The sequence below is a fragment of the Callithrix jacchus genome, chromosome 22 (assembly GCF_049354715.1).
Source record: "Callithrix jacchus isolate 240 chromosome 22, calJac240_pri, whole genome shotgun sequence".
Classification (NCBI taxonomy): Eukaryota; Metazoa; Chordata; class Mammalia; order Primates; family Cebidae; genus Callithrix; species Callithrix jacchus.
The window spans coordinates 34,535,174-34,549,774 of NC_133523.1; the positions used below are offsets into that span (position 1 = coordinate 34,535,174).

General features: G+C 48.8%; 1 protein-coding gene across 2 annotated transcripts in view; it reads right to left on the bottom strand.

Moving 5' to 3' along the window:
* FBXO27 (F-box protein 27) overlaps positions 1-14,601 on the bottom strand; it is a 36,840-nt gene continuing 22,239 nt past the window's right edge. Inside the window, exons 6-7 of one of the 2 annotated variants that reach the window (XM_078359321.1) lie at positions 8,100-8,259; positions 8-141 (exon numbers count right to left, since the gene is read on the bottom strand). In XM_078359321.1, coding sequence (XP_078215447.1) covers positions 8,107-8,259 — 153 coding nt within the window. In that variant the 3' untranslated portion in view covers positions 8-141; positions 8,100-8,106. Of the gene's footprint in view, positions 142-8,099; positions 8,260-14,601 lie in introns of both variants that reach the window. The other variant, XM_078359329.1, reaches the window with a different exon arrangement.

Consider the following 14,601-nt stretch of genomic DNA (forward strand, 5'->3'; position numbering starts at 1 on the left):
CCAGGCTGGAGTACAAAAATGGTAGAGGTCTCTGGCCAGCAACATGGCTGAGAAAAATCCTGTGTCTGTAGCAGCTCCTGGAATGATCTTCTTCAAGCACTGAGCCGGGGGCCTGGGCCTGCAGACTCCTCATTATGAGCCCTGAGAAGGCAAAAGAAATGCTGCACTGGGAAGATGCACATAGTTGGAGGGCAGAAACTTAAACATTAAAGCACATTTCAGATAGAGGAAAGTCTTCCGAACCAAAAAGGAAACTTGCAAGGATCCCTCCTGGGAAAATGTAGGGCAAAAAAAATATCGGTGTAGATATAGATACAGACATAGAGACACAACCTCCGGTAGGGACAGAGATGGGCACACATGCACAGGACCGAAGGCACACACACGCGCACACACACTTTAAACATACAGACATAGAGACACAAGCTCCGGTAGGGACAGAGACGGGCACACACACACAGGACTGAAGGCACACACACGCGCACACGTTAGACATAGATACAGACATAGAGACACAAGCTCTGGTAGGGACAGAGACAGACACACACACACAGGACTGAAGGCACACACACACACACACACTTTAGATATAGATACAGACAGAGAGACACAAGCTCTGGTAGGGACAGAGACAGGCACACACACGCAGGACTGAAGGCACACACACACACACACTTTAGATATAGATACAGACAGAGAGACACAAGCTCTGGTAGGGACAGAGACAGGCACACACACTCAGGACTGAAGGCACACACACACACACACACACACTTTAGATACAGATACAGACAGAGACACAAGCTCTGGTAGGGACAGAGACAGGCACACACACTCAGGACTGAAGGCACACACACACACACACACTTTAGATACAGATACAGACAGAGAGACACAAGCTCTGGTAGGGACAGAGACAGGCACACACATGCAGGACTGAAGGCACACACACACACACACACTTTAGATACAGATACAGAGAGACACAAGCGCTGGTAAGGACAGAGACGGGCACACACACACTTTAGATATAGATACAGACTGGTAGGGACAGAGACAGGCCCACATGCACAGGACTGAAAACACACACACACACACACACACACACACACACTTTAGATATAGATACAGACATAGAGACACAAGCTGTGGTAGGGACAGAGACGGGCACACATACACAGGACTGAAGATACACACACACACTTTAGATATAGATACAGACTGGTAGGGACAGAGACAGGCCCACATGCACAGGACTGAAAACACACACACACACACACACACACTTTAGATATAGATACAGACATAGAGACGCAAGCTGTGGTAGGGACAGAGACGGGCACACACACACAGGACTGAAGGCACACACATGCACACACACTTTTTTTTGTTCTGTTTTGAGACAAGGTCTCGCTCTGTTGCCCAGGCTAGAGTGCAGTGGCATGATCACGGCTCACGACAGCCTCGACCTCCTGGGCTTAAGTGATCCTCCCACCTCAGACTCCTAAGTAGCTGGGACTACAGGTGTGCACCACCACACCTGGCTTTTTTTTTTGGTAGAGATGGGGTCTCACCATATTCCCAGGGCTAGTTTCCTGGGCTCAGGCAATCCTTCTGCCTCACCCTTCCAAAGTGCTGGGATTACAGGCGTGAGCCACCACACCCAGCCAAGGCACATACTCATAGAGTAAGGGCCCCCAAAATTCTCAAGCCACATGCCACCTGGAGAGACTCCTATCTGCAAGGGTGTCACAGGAGGCCGGGTGGGGGTCTGGGCTCCATTTTCACCTAGATACTCCAGGATAATATTCTCGTCTCAAAACCCGTAACTTTGGCCAGGTGTGGTGGCTCACGCCTGTAGTTCCAGCAGTTTGGGAGGCTGAGGCGGGAGGATCACTTGAGTCTAGGAATTCGAGAGCAACCTGGGCAACATACAGAGACCTTGTCTCTAAAAAACAAAGAACCCCTCTCCCCCATAACGTCATAATATCTGTAAAGTTATTTTTACCGTATAAGGAAACATGAGCAAATTCCAGAAGTTAGGACCTAGATAATTTTGGCAGGTGGGGGGTTATTCAGCCTACCACACACCAGAGTTCTTTTTTCTTTTTTCTGTTTTTGAGACGGAGTCTCATTGTCCAGACTGGCATGCAGTGATGCTATCTTGGCTCATTGCAATCGCCACCTCCTGGGTTCAAGTGATTCTCCTGCCTCAGCCTCCTAAGTAGCTGGGATTATAGGTGCACTCTGCCATGTCCGGCTAATTTTTGTGTTTTTAGTAGACATGGGGTTTCACTATGTTGGCCAGGCTGGTCTTAAACTCCTGACCTCAGGTGATCCTCCCACCTGGGCCTCCCAAAGTGCTGGGATTACAGGTGTGAGCCGCCATGCCTGGACTTTTAAAAAAATATAAAGATAGGGTCTTGTTATGTTGCCTAGGCTGGTCTTGAACTCCTGACCTCAAGTGATCCTCCCACTCCGACCTCCTGAGGTGCTGGGATTACAGGCATAAACCACCATGTTGCTTTCCAACTTGGACTGGCAGAATGGCTCCCACAAAGAAGGGTGGGGAGAAGAAAAAGGGCTGTTCTGCCATCAACGAGGTGGTGACTCGAGAATACACCATCGACATTCACAAGCGCAGCCATGGAGTGGACTTCAAGAAGCACGCCGCTCGGGTGCGTTGATACCAGGCTCAACAAAGCTGTCTGGGCCAAAGGAATAAGGAATGTCCCACACCGAATCCACGTGTGTTGTCCAGAAAACAGAATGAGGATGAAGATTCACCAAATAAGCTCTATACTTTGGTTACCTACGTTCCTGTTACCACTTTCAAAAATCTACAGACAGTCAGTGTGGATGAGAACTAATCGCTGATGGTCAAATACATCAAATAAAGTTATAAAATTACACACACACACACACACACACACATACACACACACAACTATGTCTGGCCTGGACCATTGTTCTTTTGTAATAATAATGGTCCTCATCCTAGTAGTTGTTATCTGATGATGTTCTATGATTATTAGTTCTAAAATCTTAAGTGCCATAATAAAGAAATAAAAAAGGAAAATCAAATAAAATCTTAAGTGCCAGATTCTGGGCTAAGAGATCAAGGTACAGTATTGCATTAATTCTTCGGGCAACTCTCTGGGATAGGCACCCTTACTACCCTGAAGAGACAAGTAGAGACAATAGTGCTAAGCCATGGAGAAGCCTCGGCCGGCCACGGTGGCTCACACTGGTGACCCCCAGCACTTTGGGAGGCCTAGGTGGGTAGATCACCTGAGTTCAGAAGTTCGAGAACAGCCTGGTTTTAAGTTGATTTTCTTTCATTTTAATTTTTATTTTTTTAGAGACAGGCTCTCTCCATGTTGCCCAGGCTGATCTTGAACTCCCGGCCTCAGACAATACGCCCGCCTTGGCCTCCCAAAGTGCTGGGATTACAGGCATGAACCACCGTGCTCAGTCCTTAAATAAATTTTCAGTGTATTAAAGCTACCAGTGTAAACATTGTTTTCTTTAAGCTTCAAAGTTCTACTTACAGATATTATTTTATTTATAAATCTAATAAATTTCAGCAGTCACTTTTAGGGAGGCCTTTGATGAATGTCCAACCAATTCCGTTTGCAATAGCTTCACATTCCATTTAGGATTGAAATTAAACTCTGTTCAGCGTTCTGCTTTCACAAATTTAGACTGATTTTCTTGGGAACCTCAACAGACGCTTCTAAGAAGCAGAACCTTCCCAAGTACTAACTCTTAAAAGAAATTAAACACATCCCAATAGCATTTACTTACCTAGAGTCAAATTCTTTTACTCATGTTTTGGTGAAATATTACGAGTCCACAAGCCATGAATTTACACAATTACATGTTTTTGCCTTAGGAGACTCACGTCATTTACAGGGCAAATGTGTCACATTTCCTAATATGCCACACTCTTTCAAACATTAGAAATACTTAAAAACCAACCAACCAAACAAACAAATTTACAGGTACTTAAAGTACTTAAAATACCAAATAGCACAGATGATTCTTTTTTTTTTAATTCTTTTTTTGAGACGGAGTTTCGCTCTTGTTACCCAGGAGTGCAATGGCGTGATCTCGGCTCACCACAACCTCCGCCTTCTGGATTCAGGCAATTCTCCTGCCTCAGCCTCCTGAGTAGCTGGGATTACAGGCACGTGCCACCACGCCCAGCTAAATTTTTTTGTATTTTTAGTAGAGATGGGGTTTCACCATGTTGACCAGGGTGGTCTCGATCTCTTGACTTTGTGATCCACCCTCCTCAGCCTCCCAAAGTGCTGGGATTACAGGCTTGAGCCACCACGCCCAGGCAGTGATCCCTTTTTTTTTTTTTAGATGGAGTCTTGCTCTGTTGCCCAGGCTGGAGTGTGGAGTGCAGTGGCGTGATCTCGACTCACTGCAACCTCTGCCTCCCGGGTTCAAGCGATTCTCCTGCCTCTGCCTCTGGAGTAGCTGGGATAACAGGCACCTGCCACGATGCCTAGCTAATTTTTCTGCATATTTTTAGTAGAGATGGAGTTTCATTCACCATGTTGGCCAGGCTGGTCTTGAACTCCTGGCCTCAAATGATCCATCCGCTTTGGCCTCCCAAAGTGCTGGGATTACAGGAGTGAGCCACGATATCTGGCCTATTATTATTATTATTATTTTAGTGGAAACAGGGTCTCACTGCAGCCCAGGCTGAAGTGCAGTGGTGCAATCACATCTCAGTGCAGCCTCACCTTCTGGGCTCAAGTGATCCTCCTGATTTAGCCTTCCAAATAGCTGGGACTATAGGCGCATGCCAACATACCCAGCAACTTTGTGTATTTTTTGTAGGGACAGGGTTTTGTCATGTTGCCCAGGCTGGTCTAGAACTCCTGACCTCAAGTGTTCGACCCATCTCGGCCTCCCAAAGTGCTGGGATTACAGGTACGAGCCACCATGCCCAGCCTCCTATCTCTATTCTTAAAAAAAAAAAAAAGAAAGAAAAGAAAACAATTTTGCTAGCTAGGTGAGACTAATTCTTGGCCAGATAATTTACTATTGGAAAGGGAGTTCTGACTTTCTAGTTATGGAAAGAAAAAACCTACAGATGACTCACACCTGTAAGCCCAGCACTTGGGGAGGCTGAGGCAGGAGGATCACTGGAGCCCAGGAGTTTGAGACCAGCCTGGGCAACCTAGGGAGACCTCCGTCTCTACAAAAAACTTAAAAAATTAGACAGGCATGGTGGCAGGTACCCATGGTCCCAGCTACATGGGAAGCTGAGGTGGGAGGATTGCTTGAGCCCAAGAGGTCAAGGCTGCAGTGAGCTGTATTTGCATTACTGTACTCCAGCCTAGGCAACAGAACAAGACCCTGTCTCAAAACAAAACAAAACAAAAAAACCTTTTCAAAAACCCTGCTGAGTCTCGCTCTGTTGCCCAGGCTGGAGTGCAGTGGCACGATCTTTGCTCGCCACAACCTCCACCTCCCAGGTTCAAACGATTCTCCTGCCTCAGCCTCCCGAGTAGCTGGGACTATAGGTGTGCACCACCATGCCCAGCTAATTTTTTTTAGTAGAGACAGGTTTCACTATTTTGGCCAGGCTGGTCTTAAACTCCTGACCTGGTGATCCACCTGCCTCGGCCTCCCAAGATGCTGGGATTACAGGCGTGAGCGACCTTGGCTGGTGTGAGCCCTTTTTAAATTGTTACCATAACAAGTGGGCTTCATGGGCTGCAGAGGTTTTGTCCTCTGGCCTTCAATCCAGGTTCATAGTGCACCATCAGCTCACTTTCCCAACTGGTGACATCAGAGGGAAGTCTGGAGCTGTCCAGGTGACTTGTGTTAGCCGGTCCCTCTGTTGCCCAGCTCTATTCTGCATTCTCTGCATTCCATCTCGCTGTCTGGCCAGGCCACGGCCCCTGAGAGTAGTTACATGACGCCTGGCATGCTGATGGTATTGCCTGTCACCCCTTTGGCCGGCTTTGCTCCTGGCGAGGCTGATGTTGGGGTTGTGACCCAGAGGTGAACAGGCAGGTCTCAGAGGGACTGTTGGAGATGCTGTGGATTGTTCCTGGGAGGGATCAGCTCTCACAGTGTCAACAGAGTGCAAAGAGGATGCAGCTCATCTGTCATTTACCAGGGGCAGCAGCGCGTGCGGCTGCCAGGCTCAACTTACAAACCTCAGAGGTTGGAGGCTTGGAGGAGGAGAGGCGAGGAGCCCATCCATGTTGGAGAAGGAGGTCAGATAACAGGATCTGGGCAGGCTGGAGGGGGACAGAGGGAGGAGGCTGGCGAAGCAACCTCCAAGCTTAGCCCTGCCAGCCTGTCAATACAGAAATGAGCACCTACTGCATGCAGCATCTATTTTGCTTTTTTTTTTGAGATGGAGTCTCGCTCTGTCGCCCAGCCTGTAGTGCAGTGGTGTGATCTCGGCTCACTGCAACCTCAGCCTCCTGGGTTCAAGCGATTCTTCTGCCTTGGCCTCCTGAGTAGCTGGGACTACAGGCTCGTGCCAACACACCTGACTAAATTTTTTGATTTTTAGTAGAGACAGGGTTTCACCATGTTAGCCAGGATGGTGTCGATCTCCTGACCTCGTGATCTGCCTGCCTCAGTCTCCCAAAGTGCTGGGATTATAAGCGTGAGCCACCGCACCCAGCCTATTTTGCTTTTTTTCTTTGAGACAGGGGCTCACTGTGTTGCCCAGGCTGGAGTGCAGTGGTGCCATCATAGCTCACTGCAGCCTCCAACTCCTGGGCTCAAGCGTTGTTCCTGCCTCAACCTCTTAAGCAGCTGGGACTGCGGGTGCATGCCACCACACTCAGCTAACTTTTTTATTTTTATTTTTTATAGAGACAGAGTCTCACTATGTTGCCCAGGCTGGTCTTGAACTCCTGGGCTCACGTGATCCTCCTGCCTCAGCCTCCCAAAGTGCTGGGATTACAGGTGGGAGCCACCACGCCCGGCCTAACACCTGTTATGTGCACTGTGCTCTCTCAGGGTTCTGCTCTCTAGAAGGTGGAGGAGTGATAGCCCAGCTGCGGGGTGATCCTGCCTGAGGGGTGATCATAGATGTCAGGTTTGTTCTGAATGTCTTTTGAAGGAAAGATGACAGGATTTGCTGCTGGACTGGGTTTGGTGTGAGAGAAGGGGAGAGAGAGGAGTCCAGGACAAGGCCAGGCTTGCAGGTCTGGCAGCTGGTACAATGAGAGTGCTGCTCCTGGAAGACGGCGTGTGGACTCTGATTCAGGAGGTTGCAAAATTCGTTCTTTCTGGGCATGTGCTATGAACTTCAAGGCCCATGTTTCTCTCTTTTTTTTTTTTTCCCTAGATGGAGTTTCCCTCTTGTTGCTCCGGTTGGAGTGCCATGGTGGGGTCTTGGCTCACCACAACCTCCATCTCCTGGGTACAAGTGATTCTCCTGCCTCAGCCTCCCGAGCAGCTGAGATTACAGGCATGTGCCATCACGTCTGGCTATATATATATATATATTTTTGTATTTTTAGTAGAGACAGGCTTTCTCCATGTTGGTCAGGCTGGTCTCAAACTACCGACCTCAGGTGATCCACCTGCCTCTGCCTTCCAAAGTGCTGGGATTAGGGGCGTGACCCACTGCACCTGGCCAAGGCCAGTGTTTCTCTAAATCTTGTAACCATACCCTGAGTAAGAAATACATTCTGGCTGGGCACGGTGGCTCATGTCCCTCCCATGGGAATTATGGGAGCTACAATTCAAGATGAGATTTGGGTGGGGGGTGGGGACACCTTCACTAACCTCCCTCAGTAACCTCCATTAGTCTTTTTTCCCTGAGGATTAAACAGAAATCCGCCTTTTCTTTGAGACAGAGTATAGAATAGAGGGGGTTTCACCATGTTGGCTAGGATGGTCTTGATCTCTTGACCTTGTGATCTGCCTGTCTCGACCTCCCAAAGTGCTGGGATTACAGGTGTGAACCACCATACCTGGCTGCTCATGTATCATTTAATTGATCCTCCCACAATCCTATGAGGAGGCTGGATCAGGGAAGAGCACTTTGGTTGCAAGCAACAGGAAGTCATGTTAACAGTGGGACCTGCTAACAAAAGGGTACTTACTGTTTATTTAATAAGCACTTCTGAGATAAGCTATCTTGGGTTGGTCTAGCAGCTCAGTCATGTCATCAAGGAGCCAGGCTGCTTCTCTCTCCCTTTCCAACACCTGCAGCATCTTGGTGTTTGTCTTGGAGGGTGGCAGCCTCGGCGGCAGGGACCATAACTGCACAGAAAGGCAGGAAGATGTAGGAAGAGAAGGGCGCTCAGTACACTTTCCCTGATGCCTTTTTTTTTTGAGACAAAATTTGCTCTTGTTGCCGAGGCTGGAGTGCAGTGACACGATCTCGGCTCACTGCAACCTCTGCCTCCCAGGTTCAAGCAATTCTGCCTCAGCCTCCCAGTAGCTGGGATTACAGGTGCCTGTCATCATGCTCAGCTAATTTTGTCTTTTTTTTTTTTTTTGAGACCGAGTCTTGCTCTGTCACCAGGTGCCAGACTGGAGTGCAGTGGCATGATCGTGGCTCACTGCAACCTCTGCCTCCTGGGTTTAAGCAATTCTCCTGCCTCAGCCTCCTGAGTAGCTGGGACTACAGGCGCATGCCACCACGCCCAGCTAGTTTTTGTATTTTTAGTAGAGATGGGGCTTCACCATGTTGGCCAGGCTGGTCTCGAACACCTGACCTCAAGCAATCCACCTGCCTCGGCCTCCCAAAGTGCTGGGATCATAGTAGCTGTTAAAATCTTCTCCACTCCTTGTTGAGTGTTCACTGCCAAGTGCCCTCCTTTCTTTTGCTCTCCTTTGGAGTCTCCTTATCTCTCCATAATCCAAGGGCACACCAGGGAGTGTCTGAAACCCTAATTGGGTGCCCCAGCCTATGTCAGCAATGATGGCCATTGCCGTACCATGCCATTAGTCAACATTGTAGATGTCACCTTGCCTCTACTGTGGCAGACCCTGTTACTTGCAGGCCAGCCCCCACCTCCTGGCTAACAGAACCCAGCTGTGTCTTTTTTTTGTTTCTTTTTTTTTTTTTTTGGTGGAGCCATGTGCTCAGCCACAGATAATGAATTAGAATATGCCAGATGTAGCTGGCCTGTTCCCCTGTGCTGGATGTTTGCTTTCACAGCCTCCTTTGCAGCTAAAGGTGTTCCTGTAACCCAGTTCTGGTCAAGAAGGCATCAGGGCTGGCTGTGATGGCTCAAGCCTGTAATCGCAGTGCTTTGGGAGGCCAAGGCAGGCAGATCACCCGAGGTCGGGAGTTCAAGACCAGCCTGACCAACATGGAGAAACTCCATCACTACTAAAAATACAAAATTAGGCCGGGCGCGGTGGCTCATGCCTGTAATCCCAGCACTTTGGGAGGCCAAGGTGGGCGGATCATGAGGTCAAGAGCAGGGCGTGGTGGTAGACACCTGTAGTCACAGCTACTCAGGAGGCTGAAGCAAGATAATTGGTCGAACCCGGGAAGCAGAGGTTGCAGTGAGCTGACACGGTGCCACTGCACTCCAGCCTGGGCAACAGAGTGAGACTCCATATCAAAAAAAACACACACGAAAAACCAGACACACACACACACACACACACACACACACACACATGCACACACACACACACACACACACACGATTGATGGCCAAACACTAAAAAAAAAACCAACACAAGATTATTCCAAATTAGGGTATTGCTGAGCATAGTGGCTCTCACCTATAATCCTAGTGACTGGGGATGTGGGAGGATCCCCTTGAGGCCAGCAGTATGAGACCTGTCTGGGCAACAGAGTGAGAACCCATCTCTGCAAACAAAAAGTGAAAAACTTCGTTAGGCATGGTGGCACATACCTATAGTCCCAGCTACTTGGGATGTTGAAGTGAGAGGATCTCGTGAGCCCAGGAGTTTGAGGCTGCAGTGACCTGTGATTGCATCACTGCACTCCAGCCTGGAAAACAGAGTGAGACCTCCCACTCTAAAAAAAACAAATCGGATCCGGTGTGGTGGCTCACGCCTGTAAGTCCAGCACTTTGGGAGGCCGAGGCATGAGGATCACTTGAAGTCAGGAGTTTGAGACCAGCTTGGCCAACATGGTGAGACCCCCAACTCTACTAAAAATACAAAAAGTTAGTTAGGCGTGGTGGCACATGCCTGTAATCCCAGCTACTTGAGGGGCTAAGGCCAGAGAATCATTTGAACCCAGGAGGCGGAGGTGGCTGTGAGTCAAGATCAAGCAGAGATTGCACTGTGCATTCCAGCATGAGCGACAGAGCAAGACTCCATCTCAAAATAAATAAATAAAATAAAATAAAAAATCAGAGGTGGTGACTCATGCCTGTAATCCCAGAACTTTGGGAGGCCAAGGCAGGAGGAACACTTGAACCCAGGAGTTTGAGACCAGCCTGGGCAACATAGTAAGACCCCATCCCTACAACAATAGCAAAAACAACAACAGAATTAGCCAGGTGTGTTGGCTCACACCTGCAGTCCCCGCTACTTGGGAGGCTGAGGTGGGAGGATCCCTTGAGCCCAGGAGATGGAAGCCATAGTGAGCTATGCTCACACCACTGCACTCACGCCTGGGTGACAGAGCAAGACCCTGTCTCAAAATAAATAAATAAATAAAATCAGAATATTGATGATCTCTGAGTATGATGGAAGAGAAAGGAAAGCCGTCTTCTAAATTCTAAAGCATTGGTGTTATTCCATTTCAGAACTTAGTTGGTGGACAGATAAGTACTTTATTATTGTTTAAAAATAAATACCCAAGCACGCTCTTTTTTTCGTATGTAGGGTTTCCTGGGAAACAGACTCTGAGGTGGAGATTTACAGGCAGATGGTTTTGGGGGAGTGCTCTATGGGGCGAAACTGCTGAGGGAGAGAGGAGGGCAAGGTGGGCAGAGGGAGATGTGGAAGTGTGTTGTGTTTGCTACAAATGCCTCAGTCAGGACGGCAGAGAAGGCAGAGCTGGGGCAGCCCGTCCGAGGGATCCCTGGCTGGGGCACAGGGCCAGGCCTTTGTATTTCCTCATGCACCAGATATAGAATGTGGGCTTCCCCTGGGGATTGGGGATAACCTTGAGCCAGATGGCTTTCTTCAGCTAAAGTCCCAGAGAGAGGTGCAGCTGTAAGTCATCAGTTACCAACACCCAGGCAGCTGGCAGGAAGGGTATCTCAGTCCTGAAGACGGGGTGTGGGTGGCATATTATAGCATCCAGCACGCCTTTGTACCTATGATGCATTTGACAACAAAAATTTAGAAAGAGGCTGAGTGCAGTGGCTCATGTCTGTAATCCCAGCACTTTGGGAGGCTGAGGTGGGCAGACCACTTGTGGTCAGGAGTTCAAGATCAGCCTGGCCAACATGGTGAAACCCCATCTCTACTAAAAATACAAAAATTAGTCGGGCATGGTGGCGGTGCCTGTACTCCCAGCTACTTGGGAGGCTGATACAGAAGAATCACTTGAACCCGGGAGGCAGAGGTTGCACTGAGCCAAGATGGCACCACTGTACTCCAGCCTGGGTGAGAGAGAGAGACTCCGTTTCAAAAAAAAAATTTAGAAAGAAAATACATTCATGTAATACATCATATTAACAGATAAAAGGATAAAAATCCTTTGATAGCATTTGACACGAGGCTTTGTGCAGTGGCCTACACCTGTCATCCCAGCCCTTTCCAAGGCCAAGGCGGGAGGATCGCTTGACGCTAGGAGTTTGGGACCAGCCTGGGCAACAAAGCAAGGCCCTGTTTCTACAAAAATTAAAAAATTAGCCAGGTGTGGGACTCCTATAGTCCCAGTTTATCAGGAGGCGGAGGCAGGAGGATTGCTTGAGTCCAGGAGTTTGTGGCTACAGTGAGTCATGCGAACAGTCTCCAATCTGACAAAAAGAAGACCTCCCAAAATCCTGTAACAGGAATCCAACTTAATGAGAAACATTACCTTTAGAGAACTGTCTTAGTCCGTTTGATGTTGCTGTGACTGAATACCTGAGATTGGGTAATCTCTAAAGAAAAGAGGTTTCTTTCTTACAGTTCTGGAGGCTGGGGAGTTCAAGGTCGAGGAGTTTCTGGTCAGCCTCTGGTGAGGGCCTTGTACTTCGTCATAACATGGGAGAAGGCATCGTGGCCGAGGCGGGGCACTGAGGGCCAAACTGGCTTTTTATACCAAACCCACCATGGTGGTAACTGACCCACTCCCGTGGTAACTCATTAAACCATTGATATTTTTTTGAGATGGAGTCTTGCTCTGTTACCCAGGCTAGAATGCAGCAGCGTGTTCTGGGCTCACTACAACCTCTGCCTCCCGGCAACTCTCCCGTATCAGCCTCCCCGAGTAGCTGGGATTACAGGTGCCTACCACCATGCCCGGCTAATTTTTGTATTTTTAGTAGAAATGGGGTTTTGCCACGTTGGCCAGGCTGGTTTCAAACTCCTGACCTCAGGTGATCTGCCTGCTTCAGTCCTTCAAAGTGCTTGAGCCACTGCACCCCAGCTCACGTTTTGTTTTCAATTCTTTGCTAATCACCCCGAGTCTTTCTTTCCTTTCTTTTTTCTTTCTTTCCTTTCTCTCCCTCTCTCTCTCTCTTTGTCTCTCTCCCCCTCTCCCCCTCCCTCCCTCTCTCTCTCTCTTTCTCTCTCTCTTTTTTTTTTTTTTGATGGAGTCTTGCTCTTGTCACCTAGGCTGCAGTGCAATGGCGCGGTCTTGGCTCATTGCAACCTCCACCTCTCAGGTTCAAGCGATTCTCCTGTCTCAGCTTCCTGAGTAGCTGAGATTACAGGCACCTGCCACTACACCTGGCCAATGTTTTGTATTTTTAGTAGAAATGGGGTTTTGCTGTGTTGGATAGGCTGGCTGGTCTCAAACTCCTGACTTCAGGTGATCCACCAGCCTCAGCCTCCCAAAGTGCTGGGATTACAGGCGTGAACCACGTACGTGCCCAGCCTCACCCCCTCGCTCCCCCCAGTCTTTCATTAGATGCCTGACGATGTCCAGGGAATGTGGTAATAATCATCCAGTTCCATTTTCCTTGTATTGAGTTTTCCTGCTGTACATCTTAAAAGGCTGAATCAACTCATTTGCCCACACATCTGCCCACCAGCACATTCTCCCAAGCCTCCGCTTGTGACAGTTTCAATGACCAGACTGTCACCTGTGCCAGGGACTGTGCTTCCTCTACCCCCGGGAGGGTGCCCTCATTGTCAGCCAGTTGCCAAGAGATTTCGTTCCCAAGCCTCATTTTACCATCTGCCTTCTCAGACCACTCCTGGTAGAAACTGTGAGGTCCTACCTCATTAGGAAGCAATCCTGAGATGAATTTTGAAGTGCAGAGATGGGGTCTCATGCTTATAATCCCAAGACTTTGGAAAGATTACTTGAGGCTAGGCATTTGAGACCAGGCTGGGCAACACAGTGAGACCCAGTCTTTAAAAAAATTAAAAATTACCTGGGCATAGCGGTGCACATGTAGTCCCAGTTACTCAGGAGACTGAGGCAGGAGGATCACTTGAGCCCGGGATGTTGAGGCTATAGTGAACTTTGACTGTGCTACCTGGGCATGGGCATCAGAGTGAGACCCTGTCTCCAAAAAAAAAAAAAAAAAAAGACAAGTGCAAAAGCATTTTCAAGAAATAACACACATGAAAGGAAGAGTATTTGTGAAGAGGACCTATCAGGTGACGTTGATGATGATGATGATGCAAACCTGACGACACTTGGGGCAGCCCAGCAGGGAGATCTGGAGCAAAGACTGCCTGTTAGAGGTGCTGGCATTGTGTGGAAATGGATAGGATGCCATGACTCAGCTATTACCACCTTGTTCATTCATTGGCTGGAAGGCAGTGCACAGAGAGCATGACTCAGCTCTAAGCCGAAGCAGACGCTGAAGGAACTGCAGAAAGGAGGCCACTGCTTCGTTGTTTAGCAAACTCCCAGTAGCTGAGGAGCAAGCGCTGTGTTTTCTTTCTCATTTTCTTTTTTCTTGTTTTTGAGACAAGGTCTTACTCCGTTACCCAGACTGGAGTGGAGTGGTGCAATCACAGCTCACTGCAGCCTCCGACCTCCTGGGCTCAGGTGATCCTCCCACTTCATCCTCCTGAGTAGCTGAGACCACAGGCCTGCACCACCACCACCACGCTTGGCTAATTTTGTATATTTTTTTGTACAGACGTGGTCTCGCTGTGTTGCCCAGGCTGGTCTTGACCTCCTGGGCTCAAGCAATCCTCCTGCCTCAGCCTCCCAAAGTGCTGGGATTACAGGCATGAGCCACTGCTCCCAGCCCAGGCAGGCCCTTCTAAAGACAGCTGTCTCAGGTCTGCTGTTAAATGGTTTTTATAGCCCACTCCACTGGCCCACAGCCAAGGTGTTTTTACGGCAAAACTATCATCCGTAGGCCCCCACATGACAGGGTGGGATGGAACTACAAGACTGGCCTCAGCTACGCCCTCCAGGAGCCCTGGATATAGCCAGTTAAAGCACATCCCACTGACCATAGAGGTCTAGCTTCGAAAGTGAGACGGCTTCCTCTTTGTTTCTGTATGAATTGTTTTACCTGGTTCAAGACATTGATTCAGGCACAG